Here is a 16,968-nt window from a genome sequence, read left to right on the forward strand (position 1 = left end):
TTCCCTTGCCGTGTTAGTCCTCCCAAAATGCATCACCTCACACTTCTCAGGATTAAATTCCATTTGCCACTGCTCTGCCCATCTTACCAGCCCATCTATATCGTCATGTCGTCTAAGGCTTTCCTCCTCACTATTTACCACACCACCAATTTTTGTGTCATCTGCAAACTTATTGATCATACCTCCTATATTCACGTCTAATCATTAATGTACACTACAAACAGCAAGGGTCCCAGCACCGATCCCTGTTGTACACCACTCGTCACAGGCTTCCAATTGCAAAAATAACCTTCAGCCATCACCCTCTGCCTCCTGCCACTAAGCCAATTTTGAATCCAATTTGCCAAATTGCCCTGGATCTCGAGCTCTAACCTTCTTGACCATTCTCCCTATTGGGACCTTGTCAAAAGCCTTATTGAGGTCCATGTAGACTACATCAACTACACTACCCTCATCTACACTCAAAAAATTCAATCAAATTGGCTAGACATGATCTCCCCCGATAAAGCCATGACTATCCCTGATCAATCCCTGCCTCTCCAAGTGGAGGTTAATCCTGTCCCTCTATCTAGGACTATCTAGGACCATTCAGCCATAGTACGCTGAGGGGCTGGGAACTGGGTAAAATTCCTTGGGCTGTATGCCTGGCCTGGTACATTGTAAATATAAAATACATTTGTAAATGTAATAAGTCACATACAGCATTGGAAGAAACTGGTTTATTTTGCACCTTATGTAATGTCAATTTTGAACAACCATGAAACGTACTTTTATAAATTTTATGAATAAAGTATATTTTTGGAAAAAGAAGGAAGTAAGAGATGGGCTGAAAGAAATAGATGGTGAGTTTGAATAAGTAAATGTGAGCTCATGAATAAACAGATCTTAATCAGAAGAGACACTCTGACTATAATTGTAATTTTATCAAAAATATCTAAAGCACATCTGTTCACATAACTAACCACAGAGTCACGTCACTTCTGGTGCAGGGGAATGAGTCGCTGAGCAGTTCTCTCACATGTTGCTTGCAGTGTGACAGACACAATGTCAGCAGAGTTAACTGGTTTCACAGAATTTTGTTTATATTCATTGAACACTTTGTGATAATCGCTTGCAGCGGAGCTTGATTCTCCAACTTGTCCTGAGTCGCTTGTCTTAATGGGTAAATGACTACTCGCCGGAGAACGATGTGGTATATAAGAATTCGCAAGTATTTCTTCCTGGCTGCCTTCCTTTACTTTCCCATCCGCTTTGAAGGTAAGTGAGATATCCAGCTGCTATATGGGATGGAAATACAATTTGTCAAGTCGATTAGTAGAGAACTTTCTTCTATCAAAACAAACTTCATCAATCACAAACCGCTCCGTAATCACAGTTAACACAGGAATGTGTCAAGTTTTAATATGTAAATATTCTTTGAGAGAGAGGTTTGAGGTTGGGCTGCCACAGATCCTAGATAGTTCAATTATCTCTATTTTTGTACGTGCAGGCAGATATAATGTTAATACTAAACTGGAGATTGCATTAAAATAAAGCCTCCACAAAGTTTAAATGTATCAACAACACTTCTTTAGCACTGTATTCATTCTTTGATAGATTATGGCCAATGTGTTTTATTTTTATTATAATTTTTAAAAACTGTTTCATACATAGAGGGCAAGGGATTCAACAGGGAGTTAATTCTAATCAGGGTGAAGAGTTTTGAAAAACTCTTTATCAACTGAACAGAAAGCAGGTCTTCAGAAACTGTAGGTTTACACTGAGGCACTCTTTAGAATGGAAGAAAGCAATCTGGCCCATCAATGCTTTTGCTGGCACTTTGAAAGGGCTAATCCAATTAATCTCACTCCCTGCCCTTCCTCCTAACCCTTACAAATTTTTCCTTTTCAAGTATTATCCAACTTCCTTTCAAAAACTCATCTTGAATCTGCTTCCACTGCCCTTTCAGGTAGTGCGTTCCAGATTACAACAACTGGCAGCATAAAAAAATTCTCCTCATCTCACCCTGTCAGCTTTTTACCAATAAAGTTCAATCTGTTTCCTCCAGTTACTGACCCTCCTGCCACTGGAAACCGTTTCTCCTTATTTACTCTATCAATGCCCTGCATGATTTTGAACGCCTCTATTAAATCTCCCCTTACCCTTCTGTGCTCTAAGGAGAACAATCCCAGCTCCCCCAGTCTCTCCACATTAACTGAAGTCCCTCATTCCTGGGAACATTCTGGTATAGCATCTGTACCCTCTCCAAGGCCTTGATTGAAAGTGAAATCCTACACTGGAGTCAATGACCTCTGATTGGTTATCAAGAGAAACTAAGCTCTTTAAAGCAGGCTGGGGATTCTCACTGGGGGAGATGTGGAAGAAATAGTTTCATGATGAGGGTCATTAGTGCAGAGGCATGATTTAAAGAAGGATTGGATCAGTATTTAACCTGAAGAATATAAAATGATAAAGGGTAGTTGCAGGATAATGGAGTCAAAATCAACAGCTCCAGTTAAAGAGCTAACATGGGGGGGCTGAATGGCCTCTTGAAACAAAGAAACATAAAAGAGACATAGAGAATTTACAGCACAGGAGGCCATTCAGCCCATCCTGTTTGTGCCAGTGAGAAAAGAGCCATCCAGCCTAATCCCACTTTCCAGTTTGTGATCTGTAGCCCTGTAGGTGACGGCGCCTCACGTGCATATCCAAGTGCTTTTGAAATGCGATGAGGATTTCTGCCTCTCCTATCCTTTCAGGCAGTGAGTTTCGGACTCCCACCACCCTCTGGGTGATAAAGAAATTCTCAACTCCCCTCTAATCCTTCTACCAATTACTTTAAATCTATGCCCCCTGGTTACTGACCTCTCTGCTAAGGGAACAAGCTCCTTCTTATCAACTCTGCCTCCCCTGTTCATAAGAAAACAGCCTCAATCTTTTCAACCTCTCCTCATAGCTAAAATTCTCCTGTCCAACCTCCTCTGTACCTTCTCTCACATCCTTCCAGTAATGTGATTTTTAAAAATTCTTTTACGGGATGTGGGCATCGCTGGCTAGGCCAGCATTTATTGCCCAACCCTAATTGCCCTTGAGAAGGTAGTGATGAGCTGCCCTCTTGACCTGCTGCAGTCCATGAAAGGAACAGTACACAGTACATTAGCCGTGATCTAATTAATATTTTGTACAGTTCTTGCCTAGTTATCCTTGCCCAAATGTATCACTTCACACTCTTGGGTTGAATTTCACTTGTCCCTTTGTAGTTTTTCTGCCCACCTGACCAGTCCATTGACATCTTTCTACTCACCAACCGCATGGCCAATTTTTATGCAATCTTCAAACTAATCATATCCCCTACATTTACGTCTTCTGTGATTTCTTTATTTTGATCAGATATCTAACATTTCCTAATAAACAATACCTCACTACTATGAATATTATCTATTGAATCTGGTGTGAATGTTGATGAGTTAGTGCTTCTGTGTCTAAGATATCAATCCTTCCTAAAATATTACTGAAGCAAAGTAATTATTTCTGAGAAGTGTTATCTACAGGATCATTCTGACTGTTATATGCTGATAAGGAATTAATTTCCAAACCTTTGCCCTTCTAGTTACTTCAGCTTGTGAATGTCTGGTCTTAATTTAAACGCTGTACAATTAAAATGCTGATTTATCCATTAGATGTAAAGCAAATCCAGAGAGTTCAAGGTGCAGTGTTCAACTAGAATCAAGAGGAATTTTGCACTCAATTCAGGAAACAATTTTAGGGTTTCTCATCTTACCTTTAATACTGGCCTCGTTTTTTTGACATTACACAAACTTTGGATAGATTTATATTTGACCCAACTGGTTTACAAAGGTGTCCCTATAATAGCTTTATCTTTGAAGATGACAGGGCAAAGTTGATAAGATGGTTAAGAAAGCAAATAGGACATGCAGCTTTGAAAATAAGGTCATTGATTACCAAAACAAAGGAGTTACACGGAATCTTTTTTGATCGCTGGTTAGGCCCCAGTTGGAGTATTGTGCTCAACTCTAGGCCGCACACTAGAGGAGGTTTACTAGAATGGTACCAGGGCTGAGGGTGTCCAGTTACCTGGATTGATTGGCATGGCGGGGTCTGTCCTTCTTAGAGAAAGATGAGAGGCAATTTGATTGAGATGTTCAAAATCTTGGGAAGTTTTGATAGAGTGGATTAAGAGACACTGTTGTCCCTGGCAGGAATGTTGGTAACCAGAATCATAGATTTAAAATAATTAGCAAACAAACTAGGGGGAAATGAGGAGAATTTTTTTCACACAGAGCATTATTAAGATCTGGAAAATCTACCTGAAAGGATGATGGAATCGGATTCCGTAGGAACTTTCAAAAGGCAATAGGACAAGTACTTGAAGAGGACTAATCTTCAGGGAGATGCTGAGGAAACTGGAGTGTGGGACTAAATCAGTTGGCTTTTTCAAAGTTCTGGCACGGGGATAATGGGCTGAATGGCCTCCTTCTGTGCTGTAAGATTCTATGATCATGTGATTATTTTGGGCAGTTCAATAAGGATTTACCTGTTTTTGGAGGGGGGCGGTGGTTGGGTGGTGGTAATGGTGATGTCACTGGACTCATAATCATAGAGGCCCAGGTAAATGGTCTGGAGTCACTGGGTTCAAATCCCACCACCACAGTCACTGGTTGAATTTGAATTCAATTAATAAATCTGGAATATAAAGCTGACCATAAAACTATCATTGATTGTTGTAAAAACCCATCCGGTTCATTAATGTCCTTTAGGGAAGGAAATCTGCCATCCTTGCCTGATCCGGCTTACATATGACTCCAGACTCTTAAATGGCCTCACAGGCCACTCAGTTCAAGGGCAAGTCCAGATAGGCAACATATGTTAGCCTTGCCAACAACACTCACATCCCATGAAGAAATAAATAAAAAGATTCGGCTGATTTCAGTCTAGGTAGGTCGGGTCTCTGAATAGTTTCATCATCTGCTTGTCACAGGTTAGATACCTGCATGAGAAGATTCTGGACAAAAAAATGTCACTTCTGATAATTAAAAGAGGAAGTTGCTAGATGAGATTTCCTGTTAAAATTATGTGTGTTACTTTGTATAACCACTTATTATAAAGCTGGAAAATCAGCAGCACCTCTATTCTAAACGGTGAACATAGTAATAATGTTCATTAATTTAATGAAGCAATATAATTCTTGATGTGTAGTCACCATTGTAATATAGGAAACACCATTGTAATATGGGGAGATGGTGGCGTAGTGCCTATGTCACTGGATCAGAGACCCAGGTTAATTCCCTGCTGACACAGGTTCAGCAGTTCAGCCTATCTGGACTTGCCCTTGAACTGAGTGGTCTGTGAGGCCATTTAAGAGTCTGGAGTCATATGTAAGCCGGATCAGGCAAGGATGGCAGATTTCCTTCCCTAAAGGACATTAATGAACCAGATGGGTTTTTACAACAATACTGCTACAGCAGTTGGTAAATTTAATGAATAACTCTGGAGTTGAAAACTAGTTTCTGTAACAGTGACCATTAACTATTTTCATTAAAAAAAATCTGCTTCACTAATGCTCTTTAGGAAAGGAAATTTGCCATCCTTACCTGGTCTGGCCTACATGTGACTCCAGGCCTACAGCAATGTGGTTGACCCTTAACTGCCCTCTGAAATGGCCGAGCAAGCCACTCAGTTCAGGGGCAATTCATGATATGCCACAAATGCTGTCCTTGTCAGCGATGCCCACATCCCATGAAGGAATACATTTTAATAAACACAGCAGCCAATTTGCACACAACAGGATCCCACAAACAGTGATGTGATAATCACCGGGATATCTGCTTTTGGTGAGGTTGGTTGAAGGATAAATATTGACCATGACATCAGAGATAATTCCCCCGCTCTCCTTCACATGAGTGGTGTGGACTCTCCTGCATCCAAATGAGTGGCTTAAGGTCTTAAGGATTTGGAAGGTGCTGCCTAAGGAGCCTTGTCAAATTGCTATGGTGCATCTTGTAGATGGTACACGCTGCTGCTACTGTGCATCGTTGGTGGAGGGAGTGAATGTTTGTGGATGGGGTGCCAATCAAGCAGGGCTGCTTTGTCCTGGATGGTGTCCAGCTTCTTGAGTGTTGTAGGAGCTGCACTCCTGACTTGTGCCTTGACTAAGTCTCTGAATAAGATGTGTAAATTAGAAATGGAGAGGATATATTTTACTGTAAACATTTGTTCTCAGATTGTAGGCATTGCTGGTAAAAGTGGCATTTTTTGCCCATCCCTAGCTGCCCTAACGAGGCTGCTTCTTGAACCGTTCCTGTCCTTGTGATGCTGATAGTGCAGCCACATTGGTGTTAGTTAGGGGATCCCAGGATCAATTGTGCTGTTTTTGTTTTTAAGTCCCTCCTTGGCTTCACCCTTCTCCCTATCTCTAAACCCTCCTCCGGCCCCACAACCCCGAGAGGTCTCCAATTCTGACTTCATGCACCTCCCCGATTTTCAACCACAGCACCACTGACAGTCGTGTCCTCAGCTGCCAAGACCCTGAGCTCGGGAATACCCTCTCTGAACCTCTCCACCTCTCTACCTCCCTCTCTCTCCCTTCCAGCTGCTCTGAACAAACCTCCCTCTTCGACCCAGCTTTCAGTAACTTCTCCAAATATCTCCTTGCGCGGCTCAGTGTCAAGTTTTGTTTTGGTAAACATTTCTTTGAAGCACCTTGGGATATTTTGCCACATTAAAGGTGCTATATAAATGCAAGTTGTTGTTGTAAGAGTGCCGATCAGTAAATATAAGGTAAAGGGAACTAACTTCAATTTGTGATTTGAAACTGGGAAGCAGAACCAGTGATTGTGCAATGATGAATAATGATTGGATAAACAACCTTAGTGTCTGGTAATAAACCTTTTACTTCCCCAAATGGTGTCCTCTGTTTCTCAGAAAAATAAACCTTTGGATTTCTGGAGTGCCCTTTCACATCCTCAGGACACCTCAGGGAGCTTTACAATTCAATGAAGAACATTTGAAGTGCAGTCACTGTTGTAATGAGGAAACATAATAGCCAGGTGATGCAAAGCAAGCTCCCACAAACAGCAATGCGATAATGACCCAGATAATCTGTTTCAATGATGTTGTTTGTGGGATAAAAACTGGTCAGGACACTGAGGAAATCTTCCCGGAACTTCTTGGAATAGTGCCCTGGGCAGGTAGGGATTCAGTTTTATGTCTCACCTGAAGATGACACTTCTCTAAGAGTGCAGCACTCCCTCAGTACTGACCCTCTGACAGTGCAGCACTCCCTCAGTACTGACCCTCTGACAGTGCAGCACTCCCTCAGTACTGACCCTCCGACAGTGCAGCGCTCCCTCAGTACTGACCCTCCGACAGTGCAGCGCTCCCTCAGTACTGACCCTCTGACAGTGCAGCGCTCCCTCAGTACTGACCCTCCGACAGTGCAGCGCTCCCTCAGTACTGACCCTCCGACAGTGCAGCACTCCCTCAGTACTGACCCTCCGACAGTGCAGCGCTCCCTCAGTACTGACCCTCCGATAGTGCAGCGCTCCCTCAGTACTGACCCTCTGACAGTGCAGCACTCTCTCAGTACTGACTCTCTGACAGTGCGGCACTCCCTCAGTACTGACCCTCTGACAGTGCAGCACTCCCTCAGTACTGACCCTCCGACAGTGCAGCACTCCCTCAGTACTGACCCTCCGACAGTGCAGCGCTCCCTCAGTACTGACCCTCCGACAGTGCAGCGCTCCCCCAATACAGATCCTCTGACAGTGCAGCGTTCCCCCAATACTGATCCTCTGACAGTGCAGCACTCCCCCACTACTGATCTTCTGACAGTGCAGTGCTCCCTCAGTACTGATCCTCTGACAGTGCAGTGCGCCCTCAGTACTGACCCTTTGACAGTGCAGTGCTCCCTCAGTACTGACCCTCTGACAATGCAGCACTTCCTCAGTACTCTCCCTCCAACGGTGCTGCACTCCCTCAGTACTGACATTTTGACTGTGCAGCACTCCCTCAGTACAAACCCTCCGAAACTGAGCACTCCCTCACTACTGACCCTCCAACAGTGCAGCACTCCCTCAGTACTGACACTCCAACAGTGCGGCACTCCCTCAGTAATGACCCTCCGATAATGCAGCACTCTCTCAGTACTGACCTTCCGACAGTACAGCACTCCCTGAGCACTGACTCTCCAACAGTGCATTATGCCCTCAGTACTGACCCTCCGACAATGCAGCACTCCCTCAGCACTGACCCTCCGACAGTGCAGCACCCCATCAGTACTGACCCTCTGATAGTGCAGTCCTCCCTCAGTACTTAACCTCCAACAGTGCTGCACTCCCTCAGCACTGACCCTCCAACAGTGCAGCACTCCCTCAGTACTGACCCTCCAACAGTGCAGCACTCCCTCAGTACTGACCTTCCGACTGTGCAGCGCTCCCTCAGTACTGACCCTACGACAGTGTGGCACTCCCTCAGTAATGACCCTCTGACAGTGCGGCACTCCCTCAGTACTGATCCTCCGACAGTGCGGCACTCCCTCAGTACTGATCCTCCGACAGTGCAGCACTCCCTCAGTACTGACCCTCTGACAGTGCAGCACTCCCTCAGTACTGACCCTCTGACAGTGTGGCACTTCCTCAGTACTGACCCTCTGACAGTGCGGCACTCCCTCAGTACTGACCCTCTGACAGTGCGGCACTCCCTCAGTACTGACCCTCTGACAGTGCGGCACTCCCTCAGTACTGACCCTCCAACGGTAACCATGAGGATATGAAAACAGAGTTGGCCAAGGTGAACTGGGAAGCTATGTTAAAAGGTAGAGATGCAGCAGCAAATTTTTAAGGAGATATTTAAGAACTCAGTGAAGTAAAAAGACTCTTTGAGAAGAATGCATCATCCGAGGCTAAATAAGGAAGTTAAGGATAGTATTAAATTGAAAGAAACACTGTACAAAGCAGCAAATATGAGCGGTAGGTCAAAGGGAGGTCAGAGGATTGGGCAGATTTTAAGAAGCAGCAAAGAATAACTGAAAAAATAAAGAGGTGGAAAGAAGGGTCTAAGAGAAAGCTCGTGAGTAATATAAAAACAGATAGTAAGAGTTTCTACAAGTATTTGCATCGGAAAAAAGTAACTGAAGCTAGTGTTGTTGCTCTAGGGAGTAAGTCTGTGGAATTGATTATGGAAAAAAGGAAACAGCAGAGGCATTGAACAGGTATTTTGTGTCTGTCTTCACTGTAGGAGGCTTAGAAAATTTCCCACAGATACTTGAAAATCAAGAAGTGATGGGGAGGGTTGAACCTAAAACAATCACCATCACCAGGGAAAGATGCTGGGAAAACTATTAGACCTAAAGGCTGACAAGTGCCCAGGACCAGATGGCCTGCATCCTAGAGTCTTAAAAGAAATGGCAGCACAGATAGCAGAAGGGTTGGTTATAATCTTCCAAAATTCCCTAGATACTGAAAAGGTTCCAGCAGATTGAAAAATAGCTAATGTCCTTTACTCAAGAAAGGAAGGAGGCAGAAACCAGGAAACTATTGGCCAGTTACCCTAATGCTTGTCATAGGGCAAGTGCTAGAATCTATTATTAAGGAGGTTATAGCAGGATGCTTAGAAAGTCACAGTGTGATCAGGCAGAGTCAACATGGTTTTATGAAAGGGAAATCATGTTTAGCTAATCTGTTAGAGTTTTTTTGACAAAGTAACATTCAAGGTGGATAAAGGGAACCCTGTAGACGTGTGCTTGGATTTCCAAAAGGCATTTGATAAACTGCCACATCAAAGGTTACTACACAAGATAAGAGCACATGGTCTAGGGGGTAACATATTAGTACGATAGAGGATTGGTTAGCTAACAGGGAGCAGAGAGTAGGGATAAATGGGTCTTTTTCAGGCTGGCAAGATGTGACGAGTGAAGTGCCACAGGGATCAGTTCTGGGGCCTCAACTATTTATAAGTTATATCAATGGCTTGGATGTAGGGACCAAATGTATGGTCGCTAAATTTGCTGATGACACCAAACTAGGTAGGAAAGTAAGTTGTCAAGAGGAGGTAAAGATTCTGCAAAGAGATATAGACAGGTTAAGTGAGTGGGCAAAAATTTGGCAGATGGAGTATAATGTGGGAAAGTGTGAACTTGTCCACTTTGGCAGGAAGAATAGAAAAGCAATATACGATTTAATAGAGGGAGATTGCAGAATTCTGAGGAACAGAGGGATTTGGGTGTCTTCAATCATGAATCACAAGAAGTTAGAATGCAGTTATAGCAAGTGATTAGGAAGGCAAATGGAATATTGTTGAATTTCAAGGGGAATGGAATATAAAAGTATGGAAATTTTACTCCAGCTGTACAGGATGTTGGTGAGACAACAGCTGAAATACTGTGCACAGTTTTGATCTCCTTAAATCGAAAAATGATTTATTTGCATTAGAAGCAGTTCTGAGAAGGTTCACTCAACTCATTCCTGGAATGAAGGGCTTATCTTATGAAGGAAGGTTGAACAGGTTAGACCTATACCCATTGGAGTTTAGAAGAATAAGAAGTGATTTTATTGAAACATATAAGACCCTGAGGGGGCTTGACAGGGTGGATATCCAGAGGATGTTTCCTCTTGTAGGGTAGACTAAAACTAAGGGACACCGTCTAAAAATTAGGGGCCTCCCTTTTAAGATGAAGATTAGGAGATTTTTTTTTTCTCTCAGGTGGTCGTTAATCTTTAGAATTCTCTTCCACAGAGAGCAGTGGAGGCTGGGTCATTGGATTCATTCAAGGCTGAGTTAGACAGACTTTTGATCGACAAGGGAGTCAAGGGGTATGGAGTACAAGGGAAAGTGGAGTTGAGACCACAGCCAGATCAGCCATGATCTTATTGAATGTGGAGCAGGCTCGAAAGGCCAAATGGCCTCCTCCTGTTCCTAAGTCCTATGTTCCTATCACCAGGCAGCACATTTGCACAAAAACAGATTAACTGGTCACTTAACTCACCATTTTGTTGGGATCTTGCTGTGTACCAATAGGTTGTCACATTTGTCTGCATAATAACAGCGACCACTTTCCCAAAGTTAATCGAAAGAGCTTTGGGGCATTCTGAGGAAAATGAAACAAGTGAGCAATCTGCTACAAATAAATTCAATTATTTGATTCATAATAATTACCTACAGATTGCTGGTTATAATCAATAACCCCCGAGCCATGTATTCATTGGGATTTTTCAGTGTAAAAGTACATCGTGATGCGGTGGGTTTTAGTGAAAGTGCAGTGGGAGGTTAGTTCCTCTTCTAGATTACGCACAAGATTTGTTTCACCTTGAAGTCTGGTTGGGATTTCCAAGTTGCTCAAATCAGTTTTGGTTGCTAAAGTATATGGTTTTCGTTTTTCATTACTTTTGGCGTCTGGCTGAAGCTGGAGGGGCTGCAATTATATTTTGCCTCTCCTCCTAATTCAGTGTTCAACTCGGGCGATTTGTGAGATCAGTTCAGAGGACATTTAGGTTCAGCCACAACAGCATGGCTTTAGAGTCATATTGCAGGCTAGACGGGTTAAGGGCAACAAGGCTCCCTTCCCTGAAGGGTGTGAAGGAACCAGGCTGGGGTTTTTACATCAAGCTAACTGCCTCCGTGGTCGTTTCAACTGACACCAGCCCACACTCTACATATTCAGTTTGACAGCATGCCCTTGGGGGGATTTAATTGGGCTGAGCAGATGAGATTCTCCTTTTCAGTCTGTTTCTGGGAAAGGGCGGAGCTTCAGAGCTAGCTGAGTTTCTCCTGCAAAGAACAGCACAGGCACAATGAGCTGAATGACCTCCTTCTGTGCTGTAATGTTTCTATTGTTTGATTCTATGGTGGGATTTTAACTCATGGCCTTCTGGCACATGACCATAAACATCACCATAACCACAAAGATGAACATTTAATAACTGCCACAATTCTGGGTAACATCAGGCACAAGAGGCTGCACCTGGTAATTTCCCTGCAAAGAAAGGCTTGCATTTATATAGCACCTTTCACAACCTCAGGATGCCCCGAAGCCCTTTGCAGCCAATGAAATACATTTCTGAAGTGTGGTCACTGTTGTGATGTAGGAAATGTGGCAGCCAATTTGCACACAGCAAGGTCCCACAACCAGTGATGTGAAAATGAACAGTTAATCTGCTTTTTGGTGGTGTTGTTTGAGGGATAAATATTGACTTGTACACAGGGGAGAACTCCTCTGCTCTTCTTCGAAATAGTGGCCATGGGATCTTTCTCGTTCTCCCTAGCCGGTGGACTACACTCCAAAAAGTAGTCGTTTGGCAGTACAGAACTTGAGTATTGCTGAAAAAAGGGACAGTTTCTGTTGAAGATTTTTGTCTTGCACTCATCAGGACAATTTGCAAGAAAACACCAATGTCAGGGGAAATAACATATACTGTATGAGAAGAGATGCTGATTGGTTAGCAAGTGGACTCTGATTGGTAGAGGCATTGCCAAGGAGAATGCACAAATTGATGGCTGACTGACAGTTAACTGCCAAGCATTGTTTGAAATTTAAACCAGGCAGCTCGACCCTGACTGATCAAGACATTGCACTGATGAATGAACCAGGCGCAATGTGTGTACAGGTTCTTTCTGTCTGCAAAGAACAGGGCCCTGTGTATTAATATATGCAGTTTCCAGTACGTGCAAATGCAGCACACTGTGAGCCCAACTGACAATCTTAAATTGGTTGTCAGCGTAATTCTTAGCGCACTGAGGGTTATTTAGCGAATGTTGTCCAATCACAAAACCACATCTAATGTTGCACACTGTGTTTTGAGTTTTACAAGCACAGGCTGGTTGGGTATGGCCTGCATCTTGCCTGTTGTGAATGGTGGAAGGGACCTGCTGTTTGATATGATCCTCCAGTCTTTGGGATGTACGGCCCACATACCTAGCATCACACTGGCCCTGAAATTCATATATCACATCACTCATTTGTGTGACAGGCAGCACATCTTTTTGGCTTGATGACAGCAGTATCCTGTTAGTGGTGAATACCACTCGTGTTGCTGCTGCACAGTAGCAGCGTGAAACAGCTAGCTTCACCTGTTGCTCAAATTTCTGAGATACCTTGCCCTTCCAGGGTAAGCTGAGGTAGGCTGGGTACTTTTCAGGGCCGAAAGTGATGGCCTTATGCCCGTTCATGAGTTTGCGTGATATACAACATGAAATGATCTGATCAGGGTAGCCATTATCCTGCAGGATGTCTTTGATGTGCCCGATTTCAGCATCAAGCTTGCAGGGTGGGCAAATGGCTCGGGCCCTATTAGGACAATCCCACAGCACATGGAACTGCAAGAATCCCAATGTGGATATTTGATAATCCTCAGTGTGCTAAAAATTATGCTGATAACCAAATTAAGATTACCAGTTGGGGCTCGCAGTGTGGTGCCTTTGCGAGCACTGGAAGCTACATATATTAGCACACGGGGCCCTGTTCTTTGCAGACAGAAAGAACATGTACACACATTGCGCCTATTTCAGCTAAAGAAAGTAAGTGGCAGACATTTGCTGGTTCATTCCCCAGGGCAATGTCTTGACCAGTTTCAAGCTGCCTGGTTTAAATTTCAAACAACCTGTCAGTCACCATCAATTGGTGCATTCTCCAAGGCAACACCTCTCCCAATCAGAGTCCACTTGACAGCCAATCAGCACTCCCTTCTCATACATTATAAATATGTTAATACTCCTGGTGATTGTATTTTCTTGTGTAATGACCTGATGAGTGCAAGATGAAAAACTTTGACAAAAAATGTCTCTTTTTTCAGCAACACTTCATAAAGTACTTCATTGGCTTTAAAGTGCATGGAGACATCCTGAGGTCATGAAAGGTGCTATAGAGATGTCAATCTTTCTTTCTGCTTTCAACTGTTCTTCAACTTTCTGCTCCGCTCCTTGTTCAATATTTCCATCATAATCACATTTGTGACAATTTTTGCACACAATTTTTTGCTGTTTTTCAGTACAGACAAAAGCTGATGGGCAGGAAAGGTTAAGGCAGGCCCTCAAACCTGCCCCACACATATGCCGGGAGCATCATTACTGTACAAATCACATGCCCTGGCATGCACCTCACATCCAGGTAATCATTTGAGCAGTAATCAGAACTGCCCCTCTGACAGTGCAGCACTCCTTCAGTATTGACCCTCCGACAGTGCAGTGCTCCCTCAGTACTGACCCTCCGACAGTGCAGTGCTCCCTCAGTACTGAACCTCCAACAGTGCAGCACTCCCTCAGTACCGCCCCTCTGACAGTGCAGCATTCCCTCAGTACTGACCCTCCGACAGTGCGGCGCTCCCTCAGTCCTGACCCTCCGACAGTGTGGCGCTCCTTCAGTACTGACCCTCCGACAGTGCGGCGCTCCCTCAGTACTGACCCTCTGACAGTGCAGCACTCCCTCAGTACTGACCCTCTGACAGTGCAGCACTCCCTCAGTACTGACCCTCTGACAGTGCAGCGCTCCCTCAGTACTGACCCTCTGACAGTGCAGCACTCCCTCAGTACTGACCCTCTGACAGTGCAGCACTCCCTCAGGACTGACCCTCTGACAGTGCAGCGCTCCCTCAGTACTGACCCTCCGACAGTGCAGCACTCCCTCAGTACTGACCCTCCGACAGTGCAGCACTCCCTCAGTACTGACCCTCCGACAGTGCAGCACTCCCTCAGTACTGACCCTCTGACAGTGCAGCGCTCCCTCAGTACTGACCCTCTGACAGTGCAGCACTCCCTCAGTACCGACCCTCTGACAGTGCAGCACTCCCTCAGTACCGACCCTCCGACAGTGCAGCACTTCCTCAGTACTGACCCTCTGACAGTGCAGCACTCCCTCAGTACTGACCCTCTGACAGTGCAGCACTCCCTCAGTACCGACCCTCCGACAGTGCAGCACTCCCTCAGTACTGACCCTCTGACAGTGCAGCACTCCCTCAGTACTGACCCTCTGACAGTGCAGCACTCCCTCAGTACTGACCCTCTGACAGTGCAGCACTCCCTCAGTACTGACCCTCCGACAGTGCGGCGCTCCCTCAGTACTGACCCTCCGACAGTGCAGCGCTGCCTTCATATAATAATCTCCTGCCAGAGCTCAGGGTGAAATAAAGCTCCACAGAGTATCCTCACAGTTGACAATGAATCACAAACAGAGTATTTGCGATTTGAAGTGTTATGTTATGTAAGAAAGATTGACAGGGGGACCACCAGGTGGCAGGTTCACCCTGTCAGCCTCTGTTTTTGTCCCATTAGTAAATATTGACACAGTTTGTGAATTAACTGGCTCTCACAGTGGGACTCAGTTTTATTTTAAAGCTGCTGATTATTGTACACACCCTGTAGTTAAACCCAGTGAAAATCATGACTTCCCCACAAAGTCTGAACAATAGATTGAGTATTTTACCACATCATTGAACCTTTTGACTTCAGCTACAAGCACAATGTAGCACCAGATTGTTAGCAGGAAGGACCGATATCTCTCATTTAGAAAGGTAACCTTTTTTATTTGTCCAGGTTTCCTGCTGAATGCCGCTGTGTACGTGGGGGGTGTTGGCTTAGAGCCCATTCATTAACAAGCGCACAGAAACCCAGTTGATGTGGAGAGACTGTGGAAGCTGGGATTGTTCTCCTTAGAGCAGAGGAGCTTAAGAGGAGGTTTAATAGAGGCGTTCAAAATCACAAAGAGTTTCGATAAATAAATGGGGAGAAATTGTTTCCACAGGCAAAAGGGTTGGTAAGCAGAGAGACACAGATTTAGACTAATTGGCAAAAAAAAACCAGAGGTGAGATGAGGAGAATTATTTTTATAAAGCCAGTTGTTGTGATCTGGAATGCACTGCCTGAAAGGGCAGTCGAAGCAGGTATAATAATAAATAACTTTTAAAAGAGAATTGGATAACAGTTAAAGGGGAACATTTTGCAGGGCAATGGAGGAACAGCAGAGAAGTGGGACTAAGATAGCTCTTTCAGAGAGGTAGCAGTGACACGGTGAACAGCACCTTCTGTGCTGTATCCTTTTAGGATGCTATGTAATGACGGACAGTAGACTAGATGTTCCATCAAGCTTGCCTCATGTATGCAAGGTACCGCAGCTTGATTCACAACTTTCCAGACAAATTAGCATAAGGTGATCTCCTGGGGTAGAATCATGGAATCATACAGCACAGCAGGAGGCCATTCCACCCATCACGCCCCAGGCTGGCTCTTGGAAAGAGCTATCCCACTCCTGCTCTCTTTCCATTGGCCCTGCAAATATCTCCTTTTCAAGTATGTTTGAAGTTTGTTGTAAAACCTGCCCCTGCTGGCCTTTTCAGACAGTGCCTTCCAGGAACAATAAGCGACTGTAATTAATAAGACAATGAAGTAGTGCTTCTTTCTGTGATGTCACAGATGCGGCTGCTTAAGTCTGGGTTGGCCTCTGTAAACAATCTAATATAATAGAGGTCTGTTTGATGGATGATTATAAACAGATACCTTCAAGATATCTGACCACATAACACCATGTAACATGTGGGGGACTTGCCATGAGTCATGAATCTAAAGTATCTGGTCAACTATATTATCTGTTAAAATGCGGTCTCCCACTTGGACCCTGTGGTATTCTATTTATACAATGCGTGAGGCGTTGATACTTACTTTAGAATTTAAGTGCTTGTTTTAGGAAAGAAAAGTGTTTTCATTGAATAGAGTATTGACACCCCAGTCTCAGCTAATGAGTTGGAAGCTGGGCAGGCCTCAACATTAAACAGAGTCCAGTTTACAGAAATAAAAACATACAGTCCAGGAAATAAACAGCAGGGCAGGCAGCAGCTGTGGGGAGAGAGAGAGAGAGAGAGAGTTAACCTTTCAGGTCAATGACATTTCATCAGAGCTAATTACCTCCCAGGAGACTCCAAACTTGCTCTGCTGGCAAAAAAACAAACTGAGCTTGTATTTCTATAGGGCTTTCTGGACCTCGGGGAG

At 44.3% G+C, this 16,968-nt stretch overlaps 1 protein-coding gene across 1 annotated transcript in view; it reads left to right on the forward strand.

The window, feature by feature from the left end:
• The first annotated feature begins 976 nt into the window (after positions 1-976).
• The window catches only part of LOC144682512 (B- and T-lymphocyte attenuator), a 43,633-nt gene continuing 27,641 nt past the window's right edge, over positions 977-16,968 (forward strand). The window contains exon 1 of the mRNA XM_078544901.1: positions 977-1,257. Within this exon, the coding sequence (XP_078401027.1) occupies positions 1,167-1,257 (91 nt within the window). The 5' untranslated portion in view covers positions 977-1,166. The remainder of the gene's footprint in view (positions 1,258-16,968) is intronic.

This window comes from Cetorhinus maximus, chromosome 7 (genome assembly GCF_964194155.1).
Source record: "Cetorhinus maximus chromosome 7, sCetMax3.hap1.1, whole genome shotgun sequence".
NCBI lineage: Eukaryota > Metazoa > Chordata > Chondrichthyes > Lamniformes > Cetorhinidae > Cetorhinus > Cetorhinus maximus.